The sequence below is a fragment of the Hetaerina americana genome, unplaced genomic scaffold, assembly GCF_022747635.1.
Source record: "Hetaerina americana unplaced genomic scaffold, ioHetAmer1.1.p SCAF_8, whole genome shotgun sequence".
NCBI lineage: Eukaryota > Metazoa > Arthropoda > Insecta > Odonata > Calopterygidae > Hetaerina > Hetaerina americana.
Window position 1 is genome coordinate 20,973,641 of NW_027287427.1, and position 27,293 is coordinate 21,000,933.

At 35.3% G+C, this 27,293-nt stretch overlaps 1 protein-coding gene across 3 annotated transcripts; it reads left to right on the forward strand.

The window, feature by feature from the left end:
• The first annotated feature begins 86 nt into the window (after window positions 1-86).
• On the forward strand, window positions 87-26,128 carry LOC139697694 (protein gustavus-like). Of its 3 annotated transcripts, none has more exons than XM_071596514.1 (7): window positions 87-154; window positions 8,141-8,364; window positions 13,873-14,051; window positions 15,183-15,368; window positions 20,237-20,381; window positions 20,825-20,980; window positions 24,655-26,128. In XM_071596514.1, the coding sequence occupies exons 2-7, from the start codon at window positions 8,346-8,348 to the stop codon at window positions 24,780-24,782; spliced, it is 813 nt and encodes a 270-aa protein (XP_071452615.1). In that variant the 5' UTR covers window positions 87-154; window positions 8,141-8,345; the 3' UTR covers window positions 24,783-26,128. The 3 variants fall into 3 exon arrangements, with proteins under 3 accessions (XP_071452615.1, XP_071452614.1, XP_071452616.1); XM_071596513.1 differs by lacking the exon at window positions 87-154 and adding an exon at window positions 2,727-2,882; XM_071596515.1 differs by lacking the exon at window positions 87-154 and adding an exon at window positions 2,727-2,882 and having other exon boundaries at window positions 8,141-8,357.
• Window positions 26,129-27,293: the final 1,165 nt, after the last annotated feature.

Consider the following 27,293-nt stretch of genomic DNA (forward strand, 5'->3'; position numbering starts at 1 on the left):
TAATTCCTTATAACTGTCAATTTAAGATTAATTGATTGTTGGGTGGGGGTCTTTGACAGAAGCCCCAGGCACCTCGAAATCTTGGTCCATGGTACAAATCCAAATCCTACATGCCTGATACAAGCACACTGGGGACAAGAACATCATAGTAAAGGTATGGAAGTCACCCATTGAGCATCTGTTTGGACCCAATATTGTTTCATTTCAGTATTTCAATTTGAACAAGTATGTATATGTGGCTAAGTCTTAATTAAATGTTACAATTATTTTAAGGAAACCTTTACTCAAAGATCTAGAGACAGTGAAACTTACGCATCTTTGGTATCCACTAAAGCCAATAAACGAGCAACTTCACCCCATCTTATAAAAACACGTGCTGCATCATCTGTGAGGACAAATGAAAACATAAATAAATGACAAAAAAAGTGTTTCTCGCTCTACATATACCAAGCCGCTTCAAAGGATTTTAGTACAACAAACAATGAAAATTTTACCTGAAATAATAATTGAAGTCATTATTTAGTTGTTGAAGAGAGAAGAACAATAGATTTCAAGACATAAAATTTCAACCATGGTTTTAGTGTACAAATCCCATTCTCAATAATTACACTGATAATGGAAATTATATGAGCTGAAACCAAGGTCAAATATTAATAATAAACCAGAGGCCAAATTTGCCAGTCACTTTTTTAAATCAGGATACTCTTGCCTGTCAATGCCCACCACAAGCTGTTAGCATTGCTTTTATTTTTTGTCTTTGAAAATGCAATAGTTGAATTGCTGAATCAACCTCACATTCTCCCTGAATTACTATTCATTAGACTTCAGTTTAGATACTTTTCAGTCATCTTTCTTTATATAGGCATCACTCTCTTCCTGTGTACCAAGATCCCTTAGTAAAAACTTAGAACTGAGACACAGCAATTCGAACAAGGTTTAAGTGTGTTTAGATATGAATACTTTAATTCATAGTGGCAGATTTCTTCATTGCAGCTCTTGAAAATCTCTCTATCTTCTACCATTTGTAGCTACATGTATTTTATTTCGATTGGTGAATGATTATTGTTCTAGATGGAAAATATTTGGATTGTAAAATGTCTGCCCTGTATTTTTTTTGTTCGGCGGATTGTTAAATGCATAAATTACCTAGCGAGAACAATGTCCTGGAATAGGTATGGAACCCTTGTTGAAAATAGGGGGAACCCATGTGATTTTGGTAATGAGATCCCACTTATTTTCACATGAAAATTCAGCAATGTCACCTATTTCCACCTGAGCTAAGAAATTTATAACTGAATCCACTTATTTCTTATCAAATCCGTATTATTACCGAAAGAGTAGATATATTGTAGGGAAATCAATCTCTATGAAATACTTTTACCTTATGTGAAGGACTTGATCTACAAAACTGCTGCCTTGAAGCATTGAACTACACAGTCCCATGCTTTAAAATTAGTTCATCATTTAAATATGAACCATTACGTAGCTAACTAATGGATAATTTGAAATCCTCTTAAATTTACTGAAATATATTGGGTGCACTTGAAGTTCGTCAACTTACCAAATATTAATGCAGATTTCTTTTTGAACACCTTGCATAAACCACAAAGCAAAGTTGACGTCACATACAAGTTCATTCTTGGGCTGTTTACTCTTCCCTCAGATGAATACTTCAAAATATCATCACTGAAAGGTATCCAAAAGTGCAAATTATTTTTTTCCAAATAGTAACACGGAAATAGAAAATTTGAAGGCAAATTCGTGAGAACCGGAGATTTCGAAAACTATAATTAATTCAACATATATTACCAGCATTTCTCAACGTCGTATGTTTTAACCATAGCAGAGGTTTTCCTTTTCTTAAATTCAGCATGATTAAAAGCCGCTAGCCATATAATGCCGAATTGTCCCCTCCTTTGAATTACGTCCAAATAGTAGTACATCTTAATTAATGTTGTAATTTACGGCAGGAAAGTATTCTTCTAGACCAGGGAAATGATTGAACGTTTCCCAGAGTGCGGCCTAATGGGATTACGTGATAATAATGACTTACAATGTTTTTCCGTAAATAATGTTCACATTTGTCGTGTGACCATTTCCATAATGATCCACTGAAGCGTACTAATTACCTGCTCCCGCGTGATTGTCGCGGCAGATTTCCGCGCCATAGTTAGTATCGATTAATTATGTATTATTAAAATTTTATTTATTTCAATTATGATTTTTGTAGCACCACTCCAAAAATTTCATTTTATGAGGGAAAAAATCAAATAAATTTCAAGTTAATATCAATTATGATATAGTAAAGAAATTTCGTTCCTAATCATAACTGTTGATGAAGTACACTGAAGAAATATCTCAGATGTAGGATGTGACTAAATTATAGTGTCAAGATATAAAAAATTGTCATTCATGACCAAATTCCCATGGGGCGGAGTTGATTTTATTACGGTCGAAGTCATGCTGCAAGATATGGTAGGATTTATTCTAGTAAAATCCAATTCACTTTGCTTTCAGTGGTTTACGGTCAATTTTAAGTAAAAAATGGCAATTGCTCCGAAGTTGATCACTATATTTTTTTGCTTTTTTGTTCATCATAGGTGACAGCGAAAAGTAACCGGGTACATTCACTTAAAAATACACTGCGATTAAAATTTGATATTTCGCGCTATTTTTGAGTCGATAATTGCGTGCAGTAATATGGAAGTGGGCGCATCGTTTGCAAATTTTGTTAGGTTATGCCTTTAGAATACAACCCATAGATTTATGAAAAAAGATTAACGGTAGCTGTGTTCCCCGATATTTTACTCTGTCAATCCCTACATGACGCTGTCAGCTTTAAATTCTACGGAATTGCATCCTTGAAATTTGGTAATCTGGGAGTAAGTAACAATTTCGTTTCGTAGACTATAGACATTTATTTAAGTAATACTATTTAGAAACATAAATCGTAAATGCTTGTATCAAAATTTTGAGGTAACCGTATATTATTCAGATTAAGTACATTTATAGGTGATTTCATAGTTGTACTCCAGTTTGTACGGCATCGACACATCTGTAACACGTGTAAACAATGGTGAAACGAGCACAAACAAGTGTCTTCTAGAACTACTTAAAATTGTCTGATGGTCTCTCTGGACAAAAAGAAAGGTTAATTTCAAAACATTGAAAGCAAGTGAGGTGGCACAGCTGTGCGCCAACGTTTAATGATGTCTCTCATATGTGTCATGGTAAATTCATTTTAGGTAATCATATCATTATACACGGAAATGGTATAAAATCACGATGAACGATTATATCGCGTCGCTATTTCATTTGGAAATGCGGCCCCATAGATCAAGTCCGTAGCTTTTCTCTCTGGAATGAAATAAAACGCGTTTTATTGTGTAGAATTCTCCAGTTGCAGGTCCCTTACTGGCAGACTTGAATGTAGAAAGATATATTTCTATATTTATGCATAGAATTTTTGTATTCACACCAACCTTCATATGTCCACACAGGCTGAGAAGAGTAAAGCTTTTGCGAAGTTGGAAGACAAGTCCTGGTTGCAAATAAATGGTCTACGTAACTTTATGTATCTGAACAACTCTATGGAATTAGACAAAAAATTCAAGGACTGCATTAGAATATAATCATGAGAATAATAACACTTGCACAAATTAATTAATGGATTCCAAGACATAATTCAACTTTGGAAAGGTGTGGTGAGAATTGGTTCTATGGACATGCTTTTTAGTATTGTAGCCCGAGCCCTAAAAAAGAACAAGTAAAACAATGCCTTCGCATACTTGAGGGAAAGCCTCATCATTGCTTTGAATTAATTTAAGGAAATAAGTTTGAGGCAAAGGCCTGGGATATATCTCAATGGAAAATTTTAGCTCTGTGAATGAAACAGAAAATGCAATTCGAAATATATATACATATATTTCAATGAGGTAGTAGACTCCCTTAGGCTTTTTATGGATGATTTACCTGAGGAAAAGGCTAATGATAATTTTATTGAAAATTCAGCTGAAGGAAGTATGCTGAATTGTGCAGCTGACCGGCAAAGTATGGGTACTCCTGTGTCATCATAAGTGTTGCCATTTTACTGAATCTTGTTCGTTTGTAGAATCCGAGGATTCAAATGTGAACCGATATCCCACCTGGGATCAAAAGGAAAACCAAAATTTTGTTTCATATGTTCCTCAGCGATTTAAATGACCCAATGACAGTGAAAGAACTCCTGATAGTTAGGATTGAAGGCATGAAATGAGAAGTGGGTCATCCCTATAGTAAAATAATACACAGGACATGGTGAAGCCACTTCTTGGGGAACACATAGTTGAAATAAATGGGTTAGTAAATAAATGATTAAGGCAGATGGAACTTCCAGAGATAAAACCAGATAAAGGGTATCAATCAAAGCTTCTCACCTGGTGTTTACTAGTTCACAATTAGAATTTTTCAGAACTCACTGCAGGGTTATATTTAAAAATTTCCAATTTCAATCATATATGCCATTTACTGAATGAGATTATTTTCGTAGCATAAGGCATATTATGGTTTAAAACAATCATATGCTTGGAATAAAAAGGCCGATGATGTGCTAAAAAAATTTGGTTTCTGTAAGATTTTTGGAAAACATTGTGTGCATTTTTAAAGTTTAATGGGTCTTTTAGAAGTATTAGGAAATCTGTAAGCCTTGATATCTTACTTTCAATTTATTACGGAGAATTTTATTCTTTAATTATCTATAGTATTCTGTTCTGGGGTTCTTCCCCTCATTCTGATTCAATTTTTAAAGCTCAAAAATGTTTAATACGATTAATATGCAATGCTCCCTACAATGCACCTTGTCTTTCCTTCTTCAAAAGGTTAAATATTCTGACTGTTCCATGTATTTACATTTATGTCGTATGCATTTTCGCTAAAAGTAATATATCCAATTATATGACAAATGACAACGTTCATTGCCACCACACCAGAGCCTGCAGAGACCTGCATCAAACTTATTGCAGGACTTTAAATACATCCCTGGGGCCTAAATCAATGGGCCTTCTTGCACTGAACAGGCTCCCTTACGATTTTAAGTACGTAAAGGATCCAGTCCTGTTCAAAAAGAAATTAATATCATTTTTAAAGAAAGAACAGTTTTATTCTGTAATGGAATTCATGGAGAAAAAATAACCATACTGAATATGGAATATATTTTATGCAAAAAATTTATTATTGTGTCATGCTTTTCTGAATTTCATCATTGTTTAACATCTATATGTACATATGACGTGTCCTATACACTTATATGATGTATCTATTACACTGTGTCAGTGTCTTCTGGGCAAATAAAGATTATTATTATTATTATTTATGATTATTGCTGTCCATATGGGTAATTTCAATTACCTCGTAATGGCAACATAGGTGGAAACATTTTGTGCAAACAGATTGAGCATTAATTTAAAATTAATGATATGTGTGAAACCAGAAAGAATTAATCAAGAACATTATATTAAAAGTATATTGGAGTAATTCAATATGATGGAGTGTAGACCACTTCAATGGGTGCTATAATGACAAGGACCTGTATAGCAATGGCAAAAGAGTGATTGACGTATATTATTGTATTGAAGTGGCATACATATTCAAATTTGATAGCCTATCTTCTGCACTTAGCAGCCAGTAGTCACCCTAATATTTCACATGTGACTAGTGTTTTCAGTCAGTTAAACGGAAATAATACTGCTAGTCACTGAAAGTATGCCAAGAAAGTATTAAGGCATCAAAAGGAATAATAAGTCAAAGTCTGAGTTTCAGCAGAAGTGAACGGGGAAAAATCATGCTTTATTGGTATCTGCTGATCATACAGCAGAAATACTAAATCAAAAGTCATGTACTGGGTATTTAATCAGAATGGGAAGTATTCTAATTTTACTAAAGGTAAGAAACTAAAATTATCTTATCCTCGACTGAAGCCAAGTGTGATGGATTTGCTGAGGGTCCACTGGTATTATGATAAAGAAATCTTTATCTGGCATGGGAATTTTGTGAGATTAAGGAGGAGTGCTAAACATTGTAATCTGACTGTGCTCAAGTGATTGTTCATGGAATGAAGAACACTGTATTTTTCCACTGTTCTTTATTTTGTTTATACTAATTTCGTTGCTTTGGCGGCGTCATCAGGTACAATGACTCAAGTTGTGGTCCTTTAATATACCATTCCTGTGAGGGCAGAGAGGAGGGGTTGTGATCGGTGTTGATGGGAAGGAGGATAGGAGTGTTAAGTGGAAAAACAAAATAAAAGTGGCATTTGTAATTTAACTAGTGAAGACTGCAGTGCTATCTACTTAGGCCAAATGGAGAGATCATTAAAAACACAAGTGGAGGAACATAAATGCTGTTTTAGGAAATGTGACCTGGCCCAATCTCATTTCGCCAAGTATCTGTGGGAAGAAAATCTTGGCAGTGATTTCAACCCAGAAATGATGCACCAAATGGACAAAGGAAGGGGCATGGACAAGTGGGAAAAGCTGGAAATCAGAAGAAATTTGGAAAAGGGTCATTTGGTCAAAGGGTTATTATCTGAACACCTCTCCCCAATCCTGGAAACATTCCTTTCCATCATAGAAAGATCTAACTACTCTTTCCCCCCTCCCCCCCCGTGAACCCCACTAATCCACTTTCCTGACTCTTATTATCCCTCTCCTGGTTCCCATCAATGCCTACCATGCCTACCACAATCCCTCCTCTTTCCCCCCCTCTTCTTCCCCCCTTTCTCATCCACCCCCTCCCCTACAAGAATGGCAACTTGAGTAATTTGTACTTGATGATGACGCCTAAGGATTGAAACTAGTAGTACCAAAATGAACAAGTGGAAAACACATTGTATTCATCATTCCATGTGCTTTAACTTCCATAAGTTGAGCCTAAAACCATCGAATACTGGTGATTTTTGCTTTTGTTTTTGTATTGGTTGCAAGGAGAGTTTTTTCTTGTCGCTAAGGTCACATTATGTTTTAATATTTCTTTTTGACGTACTTCTGGTTCCTTACTTCATCATGTAGCTGGTGCTCTCATCGATTCTTTACTAAACCAGGTTGTTTAAATCCATGTTTTATTCACTGATTCTGCGTAACTTCTGATGCTTATTCTCTCAAAAAATGCATTGGCTCCCATCTCTGTCTGGTAATAAAGTCAATTGCTACGAATTAGCCCAACCACATGGCTTCCATGGGCATGCTCTGAGACTACCTATGAAAATGTATGAGGAAAAGACTGTAGAAAGAAAGCATGTATCTATAACTGGGTGTGTCCCTCTTCATTTAATCATGCAGATGCTGCACCCACTACCTTTCATCTGGCTCCTATCCCTCGACCTAATGAAGCCTATTAAAATATTTGCTTGTTATCTTGCTCTGTTAGAGAATTTAATTACTCTTTCCACTCCTCACATGATCATTGCTTATGACAAAATCTGTATGCCATTAAACTGAAGTGGTGTCTGTCTTGGCCATATTTTGTTGTGTGTATGCGGACTGCTGAGTTGGGTTTCTTTCAGCTCTTCCTTCCATCCCATTCACTGTGTTGATGACCCCAGAAGTCATGCTCCATCCAATAAAAACTATTTAATTAGATATAATTAACTCTGCTGAAACTATATTTGTCCTGGAAAAATGACATTTGCCGGTGTTGTATCTCGTTACTGATACCTACCAAAGAAAGCTCTCTAACTGAACCAACCTTTAGTGTCTACACTCAGTGAGTAGCTCTCATGTTGCATCAAAAGTTGGAAGATATTAATGATGCATTAATGTAAATGTCTCCCAGTATTATTTTTGTTTGAAACAATGTTACTCCCCGTATGTTGTTAATCATTCCTTTCTTTTGTTATTTGTGGTCCAGTATAAGTCCTATTATATTGTATGCACAAAAATTCTTGGTGAGTAAGACCTTGATAATATTTCTTCCTAAATTGATATTCTTAAAGTGGCTCTCACTTTAAGAATATCAACTTTGGCTGTCCAGATAGCTGTCCTTTATTCATTGTGCCCCTTACTTTATTTCATATATCATTTTAAATAATTGAAGTATTTAATGGGTAATTTTTAACTTTGTAAATTAATTCCTAATTATTTCAATAATTTTTCTTTATTGTCATTAGTAAACCTACTCGTTTCTGGGTGTTCCATCACTGGGAGGAGAAGCTATGAGAGGAGTGCCAGCGGGAATCTGGAGTATCCTTTTCCCTAGAAGCTGTTCGACTTAATGCAGCAGTGTGCTGGTAAAATTCTCTTGCAAGGAACTGTAGACAAAGGTGGCAGCCCATTATCCTCTCGTAGTGGCACTGCTTGGAGGAGGGAAAGAACATGGGGCAAAAGGTATCAGGTGAGAGTAAAAATTAATATATATTTGTCTGATGTAAAAGAATTATGATCTTTTTTTATGTTTGAAACTGTGGTGATCAGCAATTAATATTAATCGTAGTTTCATATGTGAAAGGAATAATGGAACAAGTCAATACTCAGATACTCTGGTACTTGTGAGTTTAGGTTCAGTAAAATAGATATCCAGCTCTTTCTGCACATCTTGAGTTGTGTCCTCAGTTCTATAAAATTTCCTCTAAAGAAAGCCGATGGTCATTCTTGGTTCTTTGCAACCCACTACCAAGTGGAGATGGTTTTCCAAGTTCATGCTCTAATAAATAGATGGATGGTGTTTGCCTGTTATTGTAATTACAATGTAATAGGATATTACTTTGTGGAGGGCATATAACTGAAAGTAAGAGTGGTTGTGTGGGCTAAGAGATTTAGGAAAATTTTGTGAGATTCTCTTATTACAAAGTGGTTGATCTGTGTTTGGAGGGGTGGTAGGATCAAAGTGATGAAGGTTCATTTAGGGAAGGTGAATGTAATTTTATGATTCCATCATTTTATATATTTTGTAAAGTCATTTTTGCTGTTATTTTACCGGCTAAGATAGGTTGTGGATGGACACAGCCTTTACTATTTCTCATAACTAAAATCGCTCCCTGATATCAGACACTATAATAAACCCTTCTTCAATTTTACATACCTTCTTCATTCATTCTGTCCTACATGCCTATCTTATTTCTATCCCTTCCTTGCTTCCCTAATGTTACCCCATGTCAGTATTCAACATCCCATAGTCAATGAAAATTCTCTGTATTCATATTTCCTGCCTCCTTTGGATTTATCTCAACAATATCCTTCCTTTCCCTGCCATGCCTAGCTCTTCCATTTTGTCCACTTAACCTTTTCCATCCTTCTCCACACCCACATTTCAAAAGCCTCCACCTCATCAAAAGCCTATTATCCTTTTTTGATGATCATGTTCTCATGCTACACAAAACCTTTTTTCTTAATATCCTTTCTCAATGTCCCTGTCATTGATTCTCTTCTCCTTGTGAAAAATTCTTTGCCTAAGGTAATTCATCCCCTTGTGTCCGTACTACCTTGACTGTTTTGGTACAAAACACTTTCAAGATAGGTCAAGTTTTTCACATACTCTAGTCAATAAACTTCTGTTTTAATATTTAATTTAGCTTTAGGCATTCTTGAAACTCACCTAACCTTTGTTTTATTTACATTTATTCTTGTCCCATTATCTACGACACTGACTGACTTTCCAATTCCCTCCTATTTGACTTCTTAATCGGTTTGCTCCCTTGACTTTCTGAGAATGTTTGTGCTAACTGGGAGAGTTGGTATCCAATGGTTAATGAAATGGTTAATTTGTAACTGAACTTTCACGTTTGGGGCTTCAACCAATTTATTGTATTTCAGAAGCAAAACTGATGTTTCTATCATTTTTGGCAGTTTCTACCTAACAACATATAGTAAACTAAGAACTCTGTAAAATCATCAATTCAGAGATAAAGAGTGCAAAAATGAAGAATTTTCAAAGTTTTGAATAAGAGAAAGGAAAGCTAAAAGGCAGACCAAAATGTTAGAAATCTGGAATCTCTTCTAGTGGAAGGGAACTAGAATGAAGTACATATGTGCATTAGAAGGACAGAATCATTCAAATTGGGGGGTCCGTTGTTTAGCTATATGGCACGATAAAATAATGTTGATATTTTGTTCCTGGTGAATGAAATGGCCCCTTAAGTTGAAGCTATTGGCACGGAAACAATAGTGAAGATTCGGGAAGAAAACAGGAGGGATTCTCTGGAATAATTCAGGGAATGTAAATAACTTCCTGAAGTAACCTTCAGCAAGACTTCCTTAAAGCAGATGCATCAACATGATTAAGATGGTGGCAAAACCCACGGGCAACATAGTGATCTGTAAATATTGATGGTTTATGCAAAAGATATGTAAAGTGTTAGACATCTTGGTAACATAATGTTCATCATGGGTGATAACAGAGATGTCCCAAGCTGCATAATTGCCTTTAAAAATCTGAATTATGATGTCTTCCCTGATTTATACTGGATGACCTGGCCTTGAAATAAATTCTTCTCTTGCTACAACAGCTTCCTAATAAATATGGTGAAAGCTTCTGCAATGTATATGAGGTTTACAACTAATAATAATTCTCTAATGGTTAATTAATGGAGCAGGTTGTTGCTACTTAGGTATTTGTTTAGGTGGTTTTTCCACCTATACAAATAAAAGTCTTCCTATATTTCTAACACCCCTACTGAGCATGTATGTACATGCATGTGGCATACTACAGTTATAATGAAGGATAAGAGGCATTTGTTTGAATAATATATATATATATATATATATATATATATATATATATATATATATATATATATATATATATATATATATATTTTTTTTTTTTTAATCAGAAAGAGAAGAAAACTACAAATGACCTTACCTGTCGGTCATCTCCCTTAAAACTACTACTATAAAAGAAGAAAATATAGTAATTATAAAAGTTTACAATGCAACTGTTGAAGAAAGCATTAGAGAAGTCTGAGTAAAGGAAGAGATAGCCCAATAAAAATACTGTGGAACATGGCACGAATTACATAGTTCATTGCTGCATCTTTCTCGTTAAGTAAAATACTCACTAAGCAAAACGGTTTCCCATATAAATAAAGGCAATATATGGTAATGCATTCCATGCTGAAAGAAATAAATTATTTTCAGGGTTTCTTCAAAGAAAATTATATGCACTTTGTTTAGGATTGTGAATCATCTTTTATCTTTATTTTTACAGTGTGTGTTGCAATAATGCAATATTTTTATTAATTTATTGAACTGATTTGCGCAAACACTTAAAATTCTTCAAAGTACTGTCCTTGGGCCTCAACACATTTTTTCCAGCGACTCTGCCTTGACTGGTACGTGCCATGGAAGGCATCTTCAGGGACCTCTCGCAAGGTCATTGTCACGGCTGATTGGATCTCTTCTATGGAAAAAAATGGGTTCCTTTCAGGGCTACCTTAATCTGAGGGAACAAAAATAAGTCTGCTGGGGTGATGTCAGGACTATGGGGGGGGGGGGTAGCGTTGGTACCTGGTGTTTGGCCAGGAACTCCCAGACTTGTGGTGCATTCTGGCAAGGCACATTGTCGTGGTGGAATTGCCAGGTAGTGGAGATGTATCTTCGCATCCTGATAACCCTTTTTTGGAGTTTTTCCAGCACATCCACATAGTAGGCAGCATGAACTATCTGTCCTTGAGGAACAAACTCCTTATGGACCACTCCTCTACTGTCAAAAAAGACAATGAGCATTGTTTTCACTTTTGATTTGCTCCTTCTTGGGCTTGGGGGACTGGTCAGTGTGCTACTCAGAGCTTTGGCGTTTTGTTTCTGGGTCGTTTTCAAAAACCCAGGTTTCATGACCAGTGATGATGTTGTCCAAATAATCAGGTCCATTTTCAATATGTTGCAAACGTTCACATGAAATTTCTGCTCAGTTGGTTTCATAGTTGTTTGACAACACCTTGGGCATGAGCTTGGCGCACACTTTCCTAAAGTGCTAAATCTTCAGTAACAATGTGAAACGCAACAGTGGACGACAAGTTCTGTTCATTGGCAAAGATCTTGATACTCAATCAATGGTCAAAGTTCAGCCATTGTCAAACACGAGCCACATTGTTGTCGGTTTTGTTGGTTGACGGCCACCCAGAGCGTTGTTCGTGATGAACCTCTTCCCGGCCCTCCTTAAAGGCCTTTAACCACCTTGAAACTTGTGAGCAGGACAAAGTGGCTGTAAACCTCGCGAATCATTTCATTCGTCTCCTCAAGAGACTTTTTTTCAGTTTAGCGCAAAACTAAATCGCATAATGTTGCTCAATCGTTGATTCCATTTTTTTTGTGGCACGCTGAGGTTTGCAATAACTGATGTCCTGCCACTTCCACGGCTTGGAGAGCACAGGAAACTTTCGTGGCAAAGCTTTACATCCCCCCCCCCTACTTCAAGTAGTTGGATCCCACTCCGACCAGTAGGAGTGGCACAGAAAATTCAATTGCATTACTTTCGGAACGCACCCTTTATTGCAGAATGAAGCAACCTTGAGATGTGAATTCAATTTTTAGAAAACAAAAAGTAATGGAAATACTGAATTTATTACTTATGATATAATCCTAACCTTTTTTACTTGAAAGCTATCCAGTGACATTTGTTTTCACTGAAGCTTCAACATTTTGTTCTCCAAAAATAAAAAAAAGAACCTTATCGTCAAATTAAAAACCTGTTGTGGCAAGTATCCCTCAGGTTCTATGATCTTTTTGAAGTCACCAATTAAGTTTCCTGCTGCCTTAGAGTATGAGCTCGTTGCTTCACCATTTCTCACAACCCTGTGGATGTTGTTTCTTGCTAAGTCAGAAAGTTTTTTCAACCCCAAATTTCAGGATAAAATGGGAGTATGCCAAGGAATTCACTTTTATTTGAAATCTGGTAATTAGGTGCGGAAACATTGGGCACTATGAGGAACAGCCTTTCTACATCATTGAGAATGCATAACCATTGCGTAAATATTCTCATCATTCCCTTTCAAACATCTATCTCCTTGATTGTTTTCTTGAGGATACTCTAAATTGTTGATGTTTACCTATGGCGTATGCATGCTAAGTTAGCCACGCATATACCTAGTTCTCATTTTTCAAATCTACAGTTATTTTTATGCTCTCATGGCTGTCTTTTTGCACCTTTTTTTTAAGGGACATTTTTCAATTTATGTGCAAAATATTACTAAGCTTACTCCAAAAAAATCACCAATAATGTGTGTGAACCCAAGTCTGGAAAAATGTGTGACCACTAGAGACATAAAGATGCTAATTAGCCATAGCAAATATCTGTTTGATAACCGCTATAAAAGGCCTTATCAAATTCATCGGTACAAAAGACATTGGTAGGCTACATGGATTGAGAAACCTGCAGAGGATGATCCTGGGTTCAGTACATGAAATGAATAATGAGAGGGAAGGAAGCAAAGAACTATGACCAAGTTAAAATAGCTGAGAGGGAGAGCTCTGATGCATCAAATCATTCTTTCATGGACAGTTGACCACTGATGGTCATATTTCTTTCATTTTTCAGCCTGAAACATGCCTTAGGCAATTTTTGTCGCCATAGTTCATCCAAAACATTTTTAGGCATAAATTCAGGTTAAGCTTAAGTTTTAGTTGTGAAATATTTTTAAATGTACAAATAGCTATACTTGATGCTGGTGATTGCACTGCTTTATTGGCATTATAATTTGGCCAAATGTTATCTAAGTTTTGTATAGTATTGTGTTATCTAGATTCTGATTCATCGTGAGTTTGGTGGAGCTACTTGGATTAGAAGTTAACATAAACATTTCTATTGATTAATAATTATAATTTCCTTTTCAGTTGACTCACTAGAAAGGCAAACAGCCTTTCCTTGTGATTTTAATATGCGATTTAATTTGACCTTTATTTAAAGGTTATATCTCACCAGTAAATCCTGAGCTCATTAAACCAATCATCCCCCGAGAACACATTCATGAGTGTGAAAGGCCTTCAAGAGTGGATTTTCTCCTGAGCATGCCCCCTGTTTCAAGAGAGGATCAACTGAAGCATGCGTGGAATAATAACGATAGATCCTTAAATATATTTGTGAAGGTTAGTGTACTGAAGGAGAGTAAATTCCTGAGAATGTTTCTGCTTGTGCAAAAAAATGACATTTTTAACTATTCCGATATGCTGATTGTGAATGAAAAAGTCATCTCCTTAACTTTAACTTCAATTAACAAGTTAGGTCCATAGTCTCTTTAGTCTGTCAAAATTTTCATTCATGCCAAGGGAATACATAACTCATACAAACTACACAGCATTGGTAATTTTTATGAGGGTAAAAAGAAGCTTAACATTTCCACCAAAAAGATTTAATATTTCAAGACCATGGTTTCGATGCTGTGCATCTGTTCTCTTCTTTGACCTCATTGCAGCTTGTTTGTAAGATGGTGTGACGTTCCCATGCAATTGGTTTTGAGAAAATTTCTAAGGTTTTAATTGCACATATGAAAATGGCCTTTCTTCTAATCTTGATTATGGAAATCTCTCAACAAAAACCAGTCACTGAAAAAAAATTGAGTGACGGAAGAAGTTTTTTAAAAATAAATTTGATTGAAATACATGTATTTTACTAGAGCATAAGTGATCTAATACCAACTACACTAATTTCAATTGAATTGATCTTTTTCATTACTGTATTACTTCAACCTTGAAATTCAGGGGATTAACTTGGTAATATTGGGTGTAACTTTGTGGAATTGATGGATATCTTATGAAGGTGGGGCCTTAATATGCTTCAGCAGTTTTATTAACTCACAGTGTCCAGTCTAACCTTAATAAGCCAAAATCTGAAAGATTTATGATGTTTAAATTTTCGTGTGTGTTGTGGTGGATAATTGAAAAGCCAGAGGGAGGAGGAAAATATTCAGGTTGTGTGTGTGCAAAGGGAGTGCTGGGTACAAGGGGTAAGGAGAAAGTAATGGTCATAGGTACTGGCAATGTATGTAATGGGCATGGAGGAGGTGGGAAGAGCCAAGCGTTGAGAGAGCAAGGAGTCTTGCATCACATTAGGGAATGTGACTGCATTCAGATTTTTGGAGATAGATTAAAAATATCTGCAATATTCAGTGAAAAGGCTTCCACAAAGTGACACTTCAAACCATTCTATTTTTTATTTATAGTTGATTTTCAGTGTTGAAGTGGTAAATCAGGAGAAATAATCTTCTTTCATTCTCCCAGGTGGATGATAAATTGACTATGCACCGCCAACCAGTGGCTCAGAGTACTGACTGCATTCGTGGGAAGGTGGGGCTAACCAATGGACTTCATGTGTGGGAGGTGTTATGGCCAAAATGTAATCGAGGAACACATGCAGTGGTTGGGGTTGCAACGCATCAAGCCCCACTTCACTCGGTTGGCTATCGGGTAATGTTTATGTGATTGCAACCTGTCTAACATTATTTTAAAATGGTTTTGATATTTTAAGTATTCAATAAAACAGATAGATCAGTCATCATTTTGGCTAAATTGTGGCTATTAGGTTTCTCTATTTCATATAATCCAGATCAAAGCAGTTCTCATACTAAGAATGTAATTAGGAATGTGATATGTTAATAAATACTGAAGTACAGTAAAACTCCCTATTTGCACTTTTCTAGGGACACCAGAAAAAAAGTGAAAAATGCAGGAAAATGCAAATAGTGGGAAAAAGATAATTTTCACTTTTACGTGCTCAAGTACTGAAGTCATTGTCTATAGTATTATCATTATCATCACGAATAACTTCAGCTGGAATTTTTTCATGGCAATAAACAAAATTACTGCCTTCCTAAAGCAATTATATTTTGTAGAATCCTTGACTTACTTCCAAGCCTATGATTGGTAGTTGAAGCGTCCAGTTTACCATCTAATTTCATTACCTTTATATTCCTATGACAATCACGTAGAGATATGATTTTCTATTCAGTCATTCTTCGATAACACACATTAAATGATTGAATGATACCTAAAACCAGTGGTCGGAGTTCCCTGGTACAGTTTGCAGGAAAAAAATATAACTGTACATTTCTCAAGTTTACATTTGGTGAATGAGCCGGACACTGATCAATAAACTGCAGAATTTTCCTATTCTTAGATCTCTTTTAGCATACAGATCTCAAAGCTCATCGTCAAATACTTGCGAAGATATCCTTTGGAATGCTGTGCATGTAGTAGGCAATGTTTTTGCATATATGAGCTAGGATGTACCGAGGGCACTTTAATTTACCAACCACTAGTGGCTGCATCTTCTCACTTCCATCTGCATTTGTGATTAATTATAGATTAAGGGGATCGAGATTTTGCGGTGGCTAACGTACTAGCTTCACACCCAGAGGCCCTGGGTTCAAATCCTGGAGATTGCAGGTATTTTTCAGTGGTATAGCAATCCTACTTGGGGTGCTTTGTGGAGAGCACTTTAAGTGAGTATGCCATCCATCGAATGGGATGTCCAGCTGCAGAACCCTGGGTGCCTTTTGATGAGTATGATAATGGCGACGCTAGGTTTCAATCCATCCTTTCTCATCCATCCCTAATGGTGCAGACAACAACCTCAGCTGTTGGTTGCCTCCTCTTAAACTACTACTGCTACAATGTCTTTTATTTTCTCAGCATCCCTCCCAAACATTCTCTGAAGCACATTTTTTTTGTTGTCAGTAAATTTTTGGGTAAACATTTTGAAATTAAAGCAATTTCCTCTTGAACGCCTACTGTATCAGGAATGCTGAAATAGAAAGTGTAGACTTGATTGAAAACTTAGCCATTACCCTCACTCACAACCTTTCCCGGGTAATGTATACATGGGTAATATATAGACAAGCTAACAAAAAATTAGGATTAATTAGAAGAGTATTGTGAAAATGTGATGAAAAAGTTAAAGAAAAGTGTTATCTTTCATTAGATAGGCCTCCATGAGGATATGCTGCTAGTAAATGGGATCCTCTTGAAGTTGGATTAATTGCTAAATTAGATCACTTGCAGGGTAGAGGATTTAGATTTGTTGAACCCTGTTGTGACAAGCTGAGAAGCATGTAAAAATTATTAAAGGAGCTAGGCTGGGAATCACTCACAGAGCAAAGGTTGAATTACCGATAAAATGTCTTGCATACATTGGATATCTCTTTATCAATGATGTTTGACAATGCATTATTAGCCTCATCATACTATGTTAGGAGACATCGCTTAGATAAAATTAGAAAGATTGAGTTTAAAACAGATTTAAGAAGTCATTTTTCTCACGAATGATAAGGGATCGGAATAACTTAGTCTGACCATGCTAGGGGGAAAAGTATTTTGGGTCAAAAGTAGTCTGTTGTGTAATCACCCCTGCCACAGATGCTAGTGGTGGCATGCAGGTTACTATAAAAATATATGAATAAAAATATAAATTAAATTAATTAAAATACACCCGTATTCATCTGCATTTAAAACATCTTTTGGGCTATATAATTCAAGTTCATTTAATTCTGACACCTTCCACTGAGTTGCAGTCTCGACATCAAGTTGTACTTTTACATCCTATAGTCTTGTATTCAAGAGTGTGCCTAATTTTAAACTTATCTGGCCAATCATTGGATGCCGTGAAATCTTTGATTCCCAATTTAGTGGGAATGTGCCGGACTTCTTCTTTGATGATGACACTATTCACAGGGATATTTAATGTTCTATCAATTAAAAACCACTCTTTCAGTAGCTCTTCACACCTGGAATTCTTGGCACATTTTGTCCTTTTAGACAAATGTCTGCACTTGTTTGCATGTTCTAAAATCAAGTCGCGATTTTTCACTGTTGTATTCAGTGTAGAGGCCTGGCTATTTTCATTCATTGTCCTCTCAAATGTAATTCTCACTAAAGCCATTTACTAGATATATATTTGCATGTATTCTTTCTGAAGAAGTAGTAGTATTTAGGAGAGGTGACCGACAGCTGAGGTCATTCGAGCCATTAGGGATGGATAGGAAAGGATGAAGGGTGGAGAGAAACCCGGCGTCGGCATTAGCCTGTTCTTAACCCTCTTAGTGCAGCGGGGATTTCAGGGGTACTAGTGAGAAGTGCGAACGGTAATTTAAGAAAATGTATCACTTTAGAAAAAAAACCATTATGAAGTTATTTGTTTGGATATCCATATGCAGTTTTTTTATTTTAAAATATAATATTGTAGTTAATGATGTAATACATTTACATCATCTGAAAAATAAATGTAATTACTACAGTATCATAAATTTGAAGAATATTTTTTTAGCAATTATATTTTGATTTTTAGACACAAAACTAATATTTTTTTTAAAAACATTTTTCAATTAAACTACGATATTTAAATATAATAAAGAATCTAAAAGACATGCAGAAAATATTATAAATAAATAAAGAAAAACCAGTGAATTGCAAATTTTTTTGTCAGCCTCTGCATAGTTCGATTTTGTTGAAAAGGCTGATTTCACTGAGTCAAATTGGGACTTTTCCCCTTTCCTTGAGACTGCGGCAATGTGCTTACAATCTGAAGGCAGAAAAAAAACAAGTTCTAACTCACAGAGAACTGCTGACAATGTAATCCGTTACACAGGGCGCAATTGATTAGATAGGATGGACGGTAAGATAAACCAAAATGATTACAAAGCAGTGTTCTCATTTCCATCGTCTCAACAAAGTCTGAATAAGCAGCTATATATCAACACCACGACACCACAACATCTTCAAGAGATTACAGATGAAAACAGATTAGTAGCCTTTCAGTGGCTTCTCATAGTCGAAAGACCACTCAGAAAAAAAACGAGCAAACAATTAGGCTGAGCTTCCCAACATGTACAAAACTGAACGAAAAATTATAGTAAGAATTATACTTTTTGAAAAGCATTTAAAATTGCTAATAAAAAATTAAAAAATTAGTTACATAATTCTATGGAATTCAACCTATCGATAGCACAAAAACCATAAATTATTAAAGAAAAAAACATAAGTTACAGCGATTTAAACAATAGCCTACGCAAGAGCCGATATATCGGCCCGCCGAACTTTTCGCCAGGGATACGAAAGCCGATATATCGGCCCGCCGCACTAAGAGGGTTAACAAAAGGCACCAAGGGGTCCGCAGCTTAATTTCCCATCCAACGGGCGGTGTACTCACTCAAAGTGCCCTCCACAAAGCACATAAAGAAGGGATCGAGATACCTCCGAAAAATATTTAACACCGCTGTGATTTGAACCTGGGCCCTCTGGATGGGAAGCCAGTACGATAGCCACCTCACCATCTCGATCTCATTCTTTCTAAAGGAACTGCATGGTTTATTTCAACTGGATTTCTTAGAAATTCTGTTGTAAGAAATTTTTTTGAAATACTGTTGTGCACTAATATCAGATCAGCATTGTTTTCTTATGAGATTTGTCGCAGGAGTAAGCATGTGATATTTTTTCACTGCTACTGGGAGGCCTCCTTGGGTTGTTTGAGCAAAGGGTTGAGTAGAAGGTGTCCTTGGCCAACTTCTGGCCCTTGTTAGTTGAATTCAAACCATTGGAGGGAGCAGGTATGTAAAGAACTGCATCAGTGTTTTGCCTGCTTGTCACAGGCTAAAATGCAATTCTATTGAGCTGAAAAGTTTAAAATGTACACTAGATTGATAAAACAGTGTACTTATTGACTGTTGTCCATCATTTTCAGTTGCTGTTTCTTTAATGTCATATTCTCCTATGCACAATCTATGAAACATGCACACAAAAATAGTCTTTCACATTAATTATTCGTGAAGTCAGTATTTATGAAGTCAGATTTGCAAAAAAAATACAGCATTTGAAGAAGAAGAATGTGCTTTTCCATCAGGACAATTCACATGCTCACATTTCGATGGTTGGCATGGCTAAAATTCATGAATTGCACTTCAAATTGGTTAACCAATCACCATATCTGACCCCTAGTGACTTTTTGCTGTTCATCATAACCCCTCATAACCTTAAAGTTTTGCTTGGAGGACAGAGATTTTAACTGAACAAGGATGTGAATGTAAATATGTAAACGTCTATTTTATAGAGAAAGGAGTTTACTACCATTTGGAAGAGTTATAAAAGAGCATTGCTGTAAAATTTGTAGTGACTAAAAAGGATACTGTGTTGAAAAATGTCTCATTTATTTGTTTGGTCAGAAGCATTTTGGACTACCCTCGTATTTCCTCCATGTTAGCAATATCTCGTTTTTTAATGCATGCCTGTATTTTTAAAGTCTTAAGAGGGTTTAATTTTAATTAAGGAATGCCATCTCTTTCTAGAACTTAGTAGGCAGCTGTAAAAAATCATGGGGCTGGGACCTTGGCCGCAATAAGTTATACCATGACTCAAAGAACAATCCTGGAATTAAATATCCTGCATTTTTAAAGCCTAATGAGAGATTTGATATGCCTGACAAATTCCAAGGTATGATATGCTTTCATTACCCAGAATGTGATTCAAAAGATTTAATTTCACAATGTGATATACTGAATAATTAAACATAGTTCTGAACTATCTAGTAGCCTTTTATGTGATTCAATAAATTGAATACACTTTTTTCCTTTAAAAACTATTCCACCTTTATAATAAGTATCTGTTGACATATAAAGCATATATATTGGTTTACATGTTGGAAAAACTACCAACATGTTATTGGAATACATGTTGGTAGTTTTTCTTCTTATATTTTCTCTTGAATCACATGGTTCAAATCCTTTTCCATAATATCTTGTAAATAAATTTATTATACCAATTTAATTTTTAATGCTATATGGACAAAAGGGTTAAATTGTTTAAATGTATTCCTTCATCACTTAACTCATCATGAAGCAGTTGTTCTTTTCCATTTAAACATGTAATCATTTCAGTGGTTCTGGATATGGAAGAAGGCACATTAGCTTTTATGGTTGATGGCCTATACCTTGGTGTCGCTTTCCGGGATTTAAAAGGCCGTGAACTGTATCCTATAGTCAATACTGTTTGGGGAGACTGTGAAATCACAATGAAGTATATTGGTGGGCTTGGTGAGTAATAATTCTCTTTTTAACAAATCAGCATGCTTGAATTATCCTTATTTTAGATCTCAGTTTTTTTATTGTGTATGATCACTTTATTTACCACAATTTAATTTCCCCATTTTCCTGAAATTCCTTGTTTTGAATGGAAAAACTTGGAAAGTTGGCCATGTATTGCGGTAGGCATTGCTTTCCACACTTTTTCTCTGGAGGAACATATCTAGTTCCTTGTGTGTTGAAGAAGAAAAAGGATTTAACCCCTTCTTTGAATGCTAGAATGGATGACTTAAGAATTATCTTCGAATGCCATGAGCAGTCACATTGACTGCTGCTTGAAACCATAAAAACAGTAATTATCCCGAAGGTTGATTTGGTAGGTGATGGTTGAGTTCACCCAGTACTAAACCTGACAGCATATGAAATTCACACATCAGGGTATGGGGGCCAGTTCCTTTCCCTGTGCTGGTTATAGTTTCCCTGGAAGATCTGGTATCCAAAAAATCACATAGCTTGGTTGAAATTGTGGGTGCCCAAAGAGAATTGCCCTGGAATCAAACCAGGGCCCTCCAATCAGTAGTCCAATGCTCTACCCCAGGACTACCACAATCCATGCTACTTGAAAGAAAATCTATATTCATTTCATCGTTTTTGGTGTAGTTTATGTGTCTTAGAATACAAGCATTTGTTCCAGACAATTATGGTTAATTCTTTGGTTGTATATTGGTCTACAATCTCCATATAGAATGGTGTCAGGGCTCTTGCGGTATGAGGATTTTAAAGGCTACATGTTTCTTGGTTTCACTGCATGAGTTGCTTTTTGCTGAAATAAATTCAAAAACATTACAGTCGGCTTTTCATGTCAAAGTGGAAATGCAAATTTGGCAGTCCTAATAGGTATTTATTTAGGCAAGTGTCAAAAGTTGGCAGTTTGCCAGGTGGTAACATTCATTCAGTTTACATCACTGCATAAAAATTTCACATTAAATTTATATTTTACATGCATTACATCCACGTATGCATAAAATTTCACCGGCATGCAATTATTGTATACACTTTTAACATTTTTTTTTAATATTTACATTGCTCTTACATTCAAGGTCTTGAATGGTTCTGCGGGTAGACTAGACCCAGTTAATGATTTTTTTCGCTGATAAATGCAATTTTTTCCATTTTTTCTTTGTGTCTGGCATTTCACCTTGTATTTGTGATAATCTCTTCCTTAAACATTGCGTTTTCCCAAGTCTTTCCTCAATTCTTCCCCAGAGTTATCTCCTTTAATCATATAGAACATTCCACAAAGAGTGCTTCTTTTTCTCCTTATTTGTAATCATTCTTAGCTGAATATATTTAACATAGCTGTCTCACTGTGTCCTCCTGTGCTTTCCCAATAAATAAATGGCTGCCTTTCTCTGTACCTTCTCCAGGTTTGCAATAAGACCTTCTTCATATGGTTCCCATACTCGTGATGCGTACTTAAATATTTGTCTTTTAGGGTTTTATTCACCTTTTCTTTAGTTGCCCTATTGCTCCCTTTGAGGTTTCTCATTACCTAATGCAATATTTTTAAATGTTTCTTGGCAATAAAATCCACATTTGGTCCCCACTTTAAAGTCTTGATTAAATTAATGCCTAAATATTTACAGCTATCAGGGTTAGGGATGATATTTTCTGAAAATTTTTTATCCCTTTTGGTTACATTTATCATATTCCTAAATGAGATGGATTTACATTTACTAAAATTAATATCCATGCTGTTATTTATTACCCATTCTGCCAATTTATTTACATCACTTTGCAGGAATTCATGATCGCTCTCATTCTGAAATTTCCTGAGGATAATGCTGTTATCTGCAAAAGGTCTTATTGGAGAATTTATTTTAGCCAGGAGATCATTTCTGTAGATTGAAAACAAAAGCAGCCCAAGGACCAAACTTTGTGGAACTCCCAAAGTTACCCTCGTGACATCAGAATATATTTATCCTAATTTGACCTTTTGTGTTTAATCCTAATAAAATTTTTGACCCATGGGTTTACTCTTCCCTCTGTCTGCAATGCTAATTTGCCCATCTTATCATGGTCAATTTAGTCAAAAGCTTTTGATAGGATTACTATGATTGCATCCTTTTCTGAAGTCATATTGGCCATGGAAGAGCCAATCCTCACACTCCCTCAAATTCTAGAGCTAATCAGGGATTGTCTTTTCTAAAGGTTTGCAGCCAACCAAATTCAAGCTTACTGGTCTATCATTTTCAGCTGGTATCTTATCCCTTCCTTAGAATATTGGTTTGACATTTATCTCCTTACAAACATTTGGCAGTTCATTGTTGTGTGTGGTAACATTGAATAAATGATTTCTATAATTTGAAACTGTGCTACTATCCAATTTGAACATGTCAATTGAAATTCCATCTGTCACTACTGGTTTATTCAACCTCATTTTCCTAATTTTTCTATAAATATCCAAGTTTGTTGTTTAAACACTTTTGGTATTTAATATTTTTGCCCCTCATTGATGACTCAAAGGATGCAGTGCTGAATCAAAAGGATTCAGTATGTGTGTCCTCCCCTTAAATACACTTGCATACCAATTATGTCCTTCTTCCTCAGCAAGTATTTATTAAATTTATTTCCATTATCTTTCAAGATTATGTGCTGTAAGAATGGTGCTTTGGCTATTTTCTTTTCATTATTTAATTTTTGGACCAATATTTTTTATTTCTCATGACACTCTGAACTCTGATTCCTCACCTGTAAACAGTTCAACGTAAAAATTACAGTAAGATTTATATCTTTCGGAAAGTATTTAAATTATAAAATAAAAATGAACATTATATAAAGCAGAGAAGTCATATATATGAGGCACAACATGCAATAAAGTTCAGTAAATCATAGCATTTTAAACAATAACTTGTGTTTGAGCCAATATATTGGCCCGCCACCCGTTTTACCCGAGAAGCAAAAGCTGATAAACCGGCTGCACTAAGAGGCTTAATAAATCATATGATTATTAATTTTAATTTTGTTAACATTTCTATACTAATGTATCAAAATATAAAGTATAAAATATGAATAAAATTGTGCATTAAAACACCTGCCATTACCTCACAAAAATAGTGTACGTTATCAGGTATGATATGCATCCTAAAGTTTTGAAGGATTCAATGGTAAAAAATTGCATATTATATGCAGAAAAAATCTGTGTGCCATTGTGTGCCACCCAAAAGAGTAGTAAAAATAGTCACTGCAATTGCCAAGAGATAGTTTTAAATAATATATCAGTGTGCTTGTTTGGTAATAAACATTTTATGACACAAAAATTCCTTTTTGGCTGGCAAAAAATATTTTCTTTGTGTGCTTTGATAAAACAGATGCATGATTTATGTTGCTTATAGTTTGATTCCCTTTCTCCGTGTTACATTTTGCCATAGTGTTCCAGCCACCATAATATTATGCTACAACCATCCCCTTGCCTTCCCCTCCCAATCTCTCACTTAATATGCCTGCACTCTCTTGTTTCCCCTCCCAATCTCTCACTTAATATGCCTGTACTCTCTTGTTTGAATTTGATGGAACATATGAGTGTGTATATTCAATACATGTTTTTATAAACTTGGAATTTTCAAAACCATGCCTAAATACTTTCACTTGACCATAATTATATTGTAAAAAAATTTCATTTTTAGATGGACTACCACCCTTGATGCATTTCTGCCGCCAGGTCATTCGAAAGAAAATAGGTCAAAAGAATATGGAAGAGAAAGTAGAGCAGTTGGTCCTGCCACAAGCAATGAAAGAATACCTTCTTTGTTGACATAGGATGGTAGCCCAGGATGGAGTCACTCCAGTCCCTCACCCTCAACTACAAAGGCTCCATCCCCGCAGTTGATAGTGTGCTCCATCTCCGCATTTAAATCCCAGCTGTCGGTTCCCACGAGCATGTGGATGGGACATATATAAACTGCAAAATTGTTGCATTTGATGTGCCAGATGTGTGTTAATGTGTTTACTCTGTGAAAGAATGTGTTGAAAAAAATAAGAATACTGCCTAAGTATAGTGTGGGACCTTAACCATGAAAGATGCAATCCAAAGGTATTGGGTTGTTAATGATCCTCTTTAATGCATTACAAAATAATGAAAAAATATAAGTTCTCATAATTCAGTATTTCTTTAATGCTTTTAAAGCATTTGAATAAACATGGTGCTGTTCAGACAGGAGTTGAAATCTTTTAGCTAAAGTTTGGGTGGCTGTAAGTTATGTATCTTAATATGCATAAGTGAGTCAGTAATGATATGCATAATTTTCAGCTCCAGACTTGAAATAAGAATGGCTGTGACATGAATTTTGTTATACTATGAAACACTTTTCATAGTATTAACTGATATTTTCATACTTCTTTCCTTGGGGTGTTTATGCCTTGTCACTGTCTGGGCCAGTTTAATGTTGTTTTTTTTTATGTCTACATTCATAGGCAGTGACTAATTGACTGAAAAATGTAGAGATAAAAATTCACATGAAAATGATTTCCTTTAAAGCATTATTAACCTTAAAACATTTCATTTAAAAGCTTTTACTGCCATAATATTTCATCTAAATTTGGGCTTGTAAAATATTCAATCCATATTTATGGTGAATTTGTGTTTTCTTTCCACATTTTCCAGGGCTTAGCAATATTTGAAAATGAAGTTGTTCTGCTCAACGATGCTCCCTGATTTTGAAATGGTCTCATAGATGTGTAAAACAAGACTTTTTTGCTCATAACAGGGGAATGTAAACATTTCAATGGGAATGTAAAAAATAATTTTTTTATTTGTTTATGCATGCATATAATTCCTTTCTGAGCATATTTTTGTTGTCTGAAGTCAAAATGGGCTGGAGATACATTGCAAGAGTACGTATGAAAGTGATTGCAATTGTCAGCTGTGCTAAATGTTTATGTAGCTGTGTTACATATGTGTGTGTTACAGTGTGTATGTATTATTTCAGTGTATTTTTCTAAATTTTATATGAGTGCGACTGACATTTTATTGAAGTGTGTATTTTTGTTTATTGTTCTAATTCTATTTTCTGTATATCTTTATGACTTGAGTTCTCTGTTGCATATATGGCCTACAGAACAATATAATAAATAAATGAAAAAGTAAATAAATTAACCTAATTTCTTGCTTGTGCTTCTTGACTTTTGAATTTTTAAACACGTCCTTTAAATTTATTCATATTTGCACCTAAAACGAATATTTTGGTAAGTATCTCAGAGATGAAGACAACTGCTAAATGCACTGGAATCCTCACCTAATACATCAGTTCTATCTAAACTCTGTATCAGGAATAGGATAGACATATTGGATGAAATGAAGGGAGAAAGTATGTTGAATTGTAAAGGGTCTTAATGTAGTGTCAGATGTCAGTGTTCTTTTTGTGGGAGAGACAAGGGAATTATCATTGTACCATTGGGTAGCCTCTGTCCATCCTAAACCTGTATTAGCCCCTAGATGACTGATCATAATGACATCGAATATTGTGCTCTGAGTTTTAGGCAACTCCACATATCATAGTTCATCAATATGTGCAAATTTTTTACATTGTAGTGGCATAATACACAATGAGATATCACATGACATGTAAACATGCATGGCACTTGGCCTGACTTAGTTATGTCTATGTGATGACAATACAATTAAAATTTGAAATCTTGTAGCAAGCAACAACAGGAGGAGTTAAAGTAATTTTAGCCATTAGCAGTGACAGCACAACTATTACGAATTAACGGCAATTTTCTTTCATTGTTATAGAGTATAACGAACTTTAGTCTAATAATGTTGTATTCAGGTAAACTAGTCCCGAATGAAAACTATTTGGTAATAACCCAATTTGAATGTGAAGGAAATGAAATTATTTCTGATGAGTCGTGGACAAATACTGTTACAATAAATATCTTAGTCTGCTAAAGGAAACTGATATTGTAAGCCAAGATCCTCCAATAATTAAATAATGCAAATTTTGGAAACAAGGTTGGTGTTCCGAATTCCTCATGTAGCTATAAGAAAACAAAACCATTATCCACCTTATTACATAATTTTCAAATTAAGCTACAGGAAGAGTTAGTGCAAATATTTCATAAACTGGTAATGTATTGATGAAGAATTTATTAAATTTTGCAGATTTATCAGCAATTCTTGTGTACTTACTGGGATGAAGGTGGGGCCTCCCAACTAAATGTAATGTAGGGTTAGAGCTCACCCAATATGCCACTCCCGCGCTAGTGATATTCAGGATTTATACGCTCATTTATTTGTCCAGCAATTTTTTATGCATATAAATAA

Bases quoted from the DNA above. Each gene is read 5' to 3' on its own strand.
- LOC139697694 (XM_071596514.1), top strand. The intron at 14,052-15,182 runs GTTAGTGTACTG...TCATTCTCCCAG, and splicing joins CCTTAAATATATTTGTGAAG to GTGGATGATAAATTGACTAT. The intron at 15,369-20,236 runs GTAATGTTTATG...ATCTCTTTCTAG, and splicing joins TTCACTCGGTTGGCTATCGG to AACTTAGTAGGCAGCTGTAA.